The sequence below is a fragment of the Lipotes vexillifer genome, unplaced genomic scaffold (assembly GCF_000442215.2).
Source record: "Lipotes vexillifer unplaced genomic scaffold, Lipotes_vexillifer_v1.1 scaffold1011, whole genome shotgun sequence".
Lineage (NCBI taxonomy): Eukaryota > Metazoa > Chordata > Mammalia > Artiodactyla > Lipotidae > Lipotes > Lipotes vexillifer.
Window position 1 is genome coordinate 1,739,330 of NW_006787698.1, and position 6,832 is coordinate 1,746,161.

The window sequence follows — 6,832 nt, forward strand, 5'->3', positions numbered from 1 at the left end:
AAGATGTCGGCCCGGGAGATCCACCCGCGCCGGCGCGAGGGACTAAGGGCCCAGGCAGAGGAAGAGAGTGCCTGGAAGCCGGTTGTCACGGCAACGCGAGGGCTGATTTGTACGAGAAAGGCGGGCCTTTAGTCACGTGATCAGGTCAGTGGTTGAGGCCAGAGGAGAGCTAGGCGGGAGGCTGTTGCCCGGCAACGCCTGGGCGCGGCGTCCCCACAGTATAGCCCCTCCCCCTGAAGAGGTGGGCTCGGAGTCACGTGACTCAGACCCTACGGGAGGGGGCGCGGTCGGAACCTGGCGGACGCAGTGGTGAAGTGAGGGCCGAGGGGCGCACGCGTGGCTCCGAGGCCCGGACCCCAGCCCCGCTGGACAGCGGGAGAAACTGAGGCCTGAGTGGGTGAGTTCGCGATTGGCAGAGTGCAGTGAGGTGCACGCCCCCTTTGTCCAGAGGGGAAACTGAGGCCCGGCGAGGTCAGGGGGCCGGTGGGTTCTGCGAGGATCGGGTTTCCTCCTTTCCTCCCCCATCAGAGCCTGGCTGTTTCATCCATCCATTCATCTCTCCGCCCACTCACTCACCCAGCTTGCCAGCCAACCCCTGCGGGGGAACTATGGTCAGGGCCAGTTTGAGGAGAGTGTTGAGCTGTGGGGCTTCAGGGCTTTCCCTGGAAGTGGGGAGAGGTGGGAGAGTGTTCCCTGCTGAGGGGACGCTGGCGTGACTGGGTTAGGGCGAGGAGTTCACTTTTCTGAGAACTGATAGATTCATGGATAGGAAGTGGGGAAGATGAGGATGGACAGAGAGCCGAGGCCAGACCTGCTGGGTCTCGTGGGCTGAGGTGAGGAGGGTGTGGTCTCCATCTGGGGCAGTGGTGAGCCCTGGGAGGGTTTGGAGCAGGAAGGGACATCCCAGATGTTTTTGGACAAAGATCCCTATGGCCTTTCCTCTTTGCCCCATGCAGTTCAGAGGATAGAAACCCTAAGATGTGATGGGCTTGTGCCCTTTTCAGGGGAGATCCATGACCCCCTTAACTTTAATCACCTGGCCTGTTTATATCTTTCACCTTCTCCCTGGAACAAGTAAATCGGCTCCCCCAGATGAAGTCACATCTTAACCCTGACGACACGGTCACCTCCATCTCCAAGCCAGTCCTGAGTGTCCGATTCCTTCTGGGTGTATCCAGACAGAGTTATCTTTCTGGGCTCCCCCACCTCTCGCCTCCCACATTCCTCATATCACTCTGGGTCAGTCTATCTGTTGAGTACCTACTGCATGTCTGGCAGTTCAGGGCACGGAAGATCCAAAAGGGAGCAAAACAGAAGCAGGTTTCCATTTCCTTTCTGCCCTCATGGAGCTGAGTCTAAGGGGAGAGAGGGATCCTGAACAGGTAACAAATCATCAAGATGATTTCAGGGGATGACAAGTGCTGAGAAGGAGAAAAGTTCTACAGGTAAGAGAGAGGAGGCGACCAGGAACAGAGGTGATTTAGAGAAGGCCAGGGAAGTGCCCTCTGAGGAGGTGATTTTTGCAGCCAAGGCTTGAAAGAGCAAGCCATTGGGTTGTATTTGGGAATACAAAATACAACCTCGTAGAGGGAACAGCCAATGCAAAGGCCCTGAGGCAGGATGGTGAGTGGCTGGTTCCAATGAACAGTGAAGAGGCTGGTGTGGCAAAGCAGAGTGAGCAAGAGGGGCTGGTCCAAGCAGACCTTTCTTGGTCACCAAGGCTTTTGTTCTAAGTGAAACGGGCAGGGTTTTCAGTAGGGGAAGAAGATTGCTGCAGTGGTTCAGGTGAGCTAGATGATGACCTGGACCAGGTGGTGGCTGTGCAGATGGAGAAGAGGGGGCAGGGCCAGGGGCATCACCACTGGCTCTTCGAACAAAGACGCCGTTGGGGAAATGGGTGTGACTGGGGTGCGACTGAGTCAGGCCTGTGCCGGCCACCCTCTCTCCCACTGCAGGCCCAGGGAGGGCCATGAAGGTGCTGCTGCTCGTGGGGCTGGGAGCCCTGTTCTTTGCCTATTATTGGGATGACAACTTTGACGCAGGTGAGTGCCTGGGGGTGGGGGTGGGAGGAACGTTCTGGCTGTCCTGTCCATCCCCCAAGCTGACCACCCCTACTCGCTGCCAGCCAGCCTCCAGGGAGCCCGTGTGCTGCTGACTGGAGCCAGTGTGGGCGTCGGGGAGGAGCTGGCATATCACTATGCGCGCCTGGGCTCCCACCTGGTGCTCACTGCCCCCACCGAAGCTCTCCTGCAGAAGGTGAGACACTCCATCTCAAGTTTAATTGGTGGGTGAGGTGGGGGACAGGGCCTGGGTTTGAATCCCTGCAAACATTCAGGCTTCCTGTGTGGCCTTGGGTAAGTCACTTAATCTCTCTGAGGCTTAGTTTCCTCATTTGTAAGTTAGAGACAATAAAAGGACCTTCTCCTGGGTTGTGATGTGGGGTTGAATCAGTAAGACAGTTGTAAAGCAAGGAGTGTTCCTCACTAAATAGGAGTATTGATAGTAACCAAAGGCTGTGTGGATAGCTAGGGTTCTCAAGTTCAAAAGCGGGTTGGGTAGACACTTCTTAGCAACAGCCCAGTGTTATTTCAAGGAAATGTGCAGCTCCTGGGGATAAACCTTCCAAAATTTCAAGAGGCCAGAAATCTCAAGATTTATTTGAAATCTGCGTTTTAAATGTTGATGGTTGAACAAGCAAAATGTCCCCTATTCTGGCCCACGGGCTGCCAGTTTGCTACCCCAGAGGTAACGCTTCAGGCATGATGTTGAATGGAACCTGAGGCTCATAGCAGGGGAGGGGGCTTCAGGCTGGGGCCCCTTTAGGGCCGGCAGGTGGAGGGGGGCCAGCTGGGGTGGAGGGGCCCACGGGCAGCTCTGGCCCCCCCCCAGGTGGTAGGGAACTGCCGGAAGCTGGGCGCTCCCAAGGTCTTCTACATCGCTGCGGACATGGCCTCCCCTGAGGTGCCCGAGCGCGTGGTGCAGTTTGCGCTGGACAAGCTGGGTGAGGGGCGGGGCCTGGAGTCTGGGACCTTGGCCTAGGCCTTAGGGGCGCGACCCAAATTGGGGCGGGGGTGTGGTAGTAACGGCCGTCTGAGGGCGGAAATTTATGGGTCCGGGGGCAAGGCTAGGGGTGGCGCCTCATGGCATCCAGTGGGTGGAACTCTGGACCGGGCCTCATTAGATCAGGGATGAAGCCTGGGTAGGGAGTAGGGCGGGGTCTCTTTGATCTTAGTTGGGGCGCTACCTGGGTCAGAGCTCATTGTGTCAATGCCCTGGCCGGAGCATCGCTAGTTCAGGGGGCAGGGCTATGGGTGGTGTCTCATAGGGCGCGGGGGGCGGAGCCTCAAGGACAGCTCCGGGCTGATGGGCCTTTCCGGGCCAGGAGGGCTGGACTACCTGGTGATGAACCACCTCGGCGCCGCCCCAGCAGGCACGCGGGCCCGCAGCGCCCAGGCGACACGCTGGCTCATGCAGGTTCTCCGCCCCTCCGCGGCCCCGGTTCCGCCCTCCCGCCAGACTCCACCCTCTCACCAGTCCCCTCTCGGGCCCTGCCCTTCCCAGCTCCAGACCCCAACTTTCTTGGTTCTAGGCTCCGCCCTCTTGACCTTGGCTCCGCCCCAGGCTGGTGTTCCCCCTCGTCCATTCGGAACTCTGCCCCAGTCCTCGAGCCCCGCCGCTACATACCAAGGCCCCGCCCCCAGGCTCTAGGCTCCTCCCCTGCCCCTTCTGGCCTTCGGTTCCTCCTCCGCCCGGTGACTCGCAGTCGCCACCTCCAGGTGAATTTCCTGAGTTACGTGCAACTGACTTCGTTGGCGCTGCCGAGTCTGACTGACAGCAAGGGCTCCCTGGTGGTGGTGTCCTCGTTGCTAGGTGCGTGTACGTGGGACGGGGAGTGGGGAAGCCATGGGGCCGATGGGGGCGAGCCTGGAGCGGGCAGGAAGGCTTCCCGGAGGAGGAGCAGCGGCGTGTGGCCGCTCAGCCACCGCACTCCCGCGCCCCCAGGCCGCGTGCCCACGTCCTTCTCCAGCCCCTACTCGGCGGCCAAGTTCGCGCTGGACAGCTTCTTCGGCTCTCTCCGGCGGGAGCTGGACGTGCAGGACGTGAACGTCGCCATCACCATGTGCGTCCTGGGCCTCCAGGATCGCGCCTCAGCCGCCGAGGGAGTCAGGTGAGGCCAGGACGCGAGCCGGGGCCAGGCTGAGCGGGGAGGGGGTGTTGGGGGCCGCTCAGCCGTAGCCACAGTCCCCACCGCACCCTCCTGTCCCCAGGGGCGTCACAAGGGCCAAGGCGGCCCCGGGGCCCAAGGCAGCCCTGGCTGTGATTCGTGGCAGCGCCACGCGTGCCTCCGGCGTCTTCTACCCGTGGCGCTTCCATCTGCTCTGCCTGCTTCGCGGCTGGATGCCACAGCCAAGGGCCTGGTTCATCCGCCAGGAGCTCAACATCACGACCCCCGCTGCTGCCTGAGCCCCTGGGCTTAATGCCCCTTCGTCTTCCCAGAAGAAGACCCTCCAGCCAATCGTCCTGGAGCCCGGACAGACACCTCTGAGCGGGTGGCCAAGGGCCAAAAGAAAGTCATCAAGACAGAAAAGTAAACTTGAGAAAAACTACCAGCACCTGAAAACAGTCAGAACTCGGGGCGTGCCCGGCATCTTGTCAGGGACTTGGAAGGCAATTAATTACCTCAGTCTTCTCAGCTGTCATTGATGATATGATTGCTGCTTCCATTTTGCAGATGAACAAACTGAGGCTCAGAGAGGCTATGTGACTTGCCTCAGGGCCCTGGCCACATCAAGCAGGTCACAACACTACTGAGCTACCCTTGGAACCCTCTCTATTTGCGACCTGAAACCACTGTGTCCCTGATTTGTTCTTTCCACTCACTCAGCCTCGGAGCATCCCCCAACCATTTTCCCGAGCAGGGGAGCCCTCGAAGCTGTCAAGTTGATTGTGGGGTCTGAGGAGGGGGAAGAGGAAAAGAGTGTGTTCTGGGCTGGATCCAGCCTCCCATTTGATAATAAAAAGCTTTCTTCCCTTGCACATCTGTTGTTCAGACTCCTTGGTCCTTCCAGTTTGCTGGTGGCAGGAAGGAGGTGAAGAGAGGTGTGTGTATTGGTGCCAGAACTCTCACCTTCATTCCACAGGTGGAGAAACGGAGGCTGAGAGACAGATAGACGTCATCCAGGAAGTCGGGGATGGAAGGAAGTGTAACCGATTGTGGGCCAAAGGCTGTGTATTTGCAGCACGAAGAACATGGTTTGTGCACCAATAGTGATAACCTGCGTCAGGCGCTACGCACTTGACATTCATGACATCTTCACAACCAGAGGTTAGTGCTACCATTGTTGTCATTTTATGGATGGGGAAACTTAAACGAGAAGTCAGAGGCAGAAGCTGGGATTCTGACATCAGACTGTCCCTCTTTAAGGCAACGTGTGGGCTGCACCTGCACATCACTGGTATTTAGATTAATGAATTAAAAATTGACACTTTCCTTAAAATGGTAAACCAGTAGTGCTCGCATAAAGAAAAAGCAACTGTAAAGATAAAAACTAAATGAAAGCAATGTTATAAAAACAAAACAATGTTTTCAAGAATGAAACAATGTTATAAACAGCTAGCTATGGGTGGGATAGGGAGGGTGGGAGGGAGATGGAAGAGGGAGGGGATATGGGGATATAAGTATAGCTGATTCACTTTGTTATACAGCAGAAACTAACACAACAATGTAAAGCAACTATACTCCAATAAAGATGTTTTTAAAACAAAAACAAAAACTAGCTCCTGTTGGCTGTCCAAGCCTCCAAGATTAGCAGGTGTTCCAAGGGCTAACCCCAAACAGACCAGCCTCAAATTGATACTGTCTCTTGGAAAAAAATAGGATTGAAAGATAAAAACCAGAAAAAAAAATATATTTTTTTGTTCCCACCACGCCTCCTATCCCTGCACCTAAAATTACATCAAGTTATATCAAGTGCCACCAGGGGGCACTATATCACAACGCTTTCCTTAGCTCTAGCCCAGAGCTTGGCTTCATATATAGTAAAACCAATTTCTCCGATTGTGGAAATTTTATTTTGTGCCAGTTATCATATCTTGCTCAAACAGTTTGGAATAGGTACTATTGTTGTCATCATTCTATAAATCGAGAAATTCGAGTAGTGGGAGCTGAAGTCTCTGGCGCTGGGACAGCCAGCTGGCGGCAGAGGTTGGATTTCACCTCTCAACCCACCCGCAGAGGGAGACACCGCAGCCACAGCCACGCCCACCCGGTCCGACTACTGGTTTGGGCCCGTGAGGGTAAGCGCGCATGCTCAGGGGCCCGACAGGGACGCCTCCAGCCGCCAGGGGGAGCCCGCGACATTCCTGCCTCTCTGGCCCGCGCCGCCCGCGGGTCGGTAGAAATCCCAGAGTTCGGCGCGTTTGAGGCCCTTCCGCCGCGGCAGCCATTGAGAAGCGGCCGGTTAGTGAAGCCCAGCGCGAGTACCATCAGCTGCCATCCGAACCCTTGGGGCCCCAGTGCAGCTCGGGGGTATGGTTGGGTGCAGCGAGCAAGCCCGGGGGAGCCGAGGTGCGGGGTTCCGGGCGGCGGGGACCGAGCTGGGACTCAACCTCCACTTCTCTCTCCCTAACCCTCTCCGCAGCCATGGCTCTGCGCTACCCCATGGCCGTGGGCCTCAACAAGGGCCACAAGGTGACCAAGAACGTGAGCAAGCCGAGGCACAGCCGCCGCCGTGGGGTGAGTGCCGGGAGCGCAGTCGGGGTGTTGAGTCCCGAGGGCAGTGGGGAGCCCTGGTGTCTTTTTTTTTTTTTTTTTTTTTTTTTTTTTTTTTTT

The 6,832-nt window shown here is 57.0% G+C and overlaps 2 protein-coding genes across 3 annotated transcripts in view; both read left to right on the forward strand.

Moving 5' to 3' along the window:
- The first annotated feature begins 181 nt into the window (after positions 1-181).
- Positions 182-5,037, forward strand: HSD11B1L (hydroxysteroid 11-beta dehydrogenase 1 like). 2 transcript variants are annotated; one of them, XM_007460550.1, is made up of 8 exons: positions 182-397; positions 1,956-2,042; positions 2,126-2,256; positions 2,890-3,001; positions 3,383-3,474; positions 3,777-3,870; positions 4,003-4,168; positions 4,269-4,498. In XM_007460550.1, exons 2-8 carry the CDS (start codon positions 1,970-1,972, stop codon positions 4,462-4,464), a joined length of 864 nt encoding a protein of 287 aa, XP_007460612.1. In that variant the 5' UTR covers positions 182-397; positions 1,956-1,969; the 3' UTR covers positions 4,465-4,498. The 2 variants fall into 2 exon arrangements, with proteins under 2 accessions (XP_007460612.1, XP_007460611.1); XM_007460549.1 differs by lacking the exon at positions 182-397 and having other exon boundaries at positions 1,930-2,042; positions 4,269-5,037.
- A 1,389-nt stretch (positions 5,038-6,426) lies between these two features.
- RPL36 (ribosomal protein L36) overlaps positions 6,427-6,832 on the forward strand; it is a 1,452-nt gene continuing 1,046 nt past the window's right edge. Inside the window, exons 1-2 of the mRNA XM_007460551.1 lie at positions 6,427-6,460; positions 6,642-6,736. Coding sequence (XP_007460613.1) covers positions 6,644-6,736 — 93 coding nt within the window. The 5' untranslated portion in view covers positions 6,427-6,460; positions 6,642-6,643. The remainder of the gene's footprint in view (positions 6,461-6,641; positions 6,737-6,832) is intronic.

Coding starts and splice junctions, on each gene's coding strand:
- HSD11B1L (XM_007460550.1), top strand. CDS start 1,970: ATGAAGGTGCTGCTGCTCGTGGGGCTGGGAGCCCTGTTCTTTGCCTAT. Junction 2,257..2,889: donor CCGAAGCTCTCCTGCAGAAG/GTGAGACACTCC, acceptor GCCCCCCCCCAG/GTGGTAGGGAACTGCCGGAA. Junction 3,002..3,382: donor GTTTGCGCTGGACAAGCTGG/GTGAGGGGCGGG, acceptor TTTCCGGGCCAG/GAGGGCTGGACTACCTGGTG.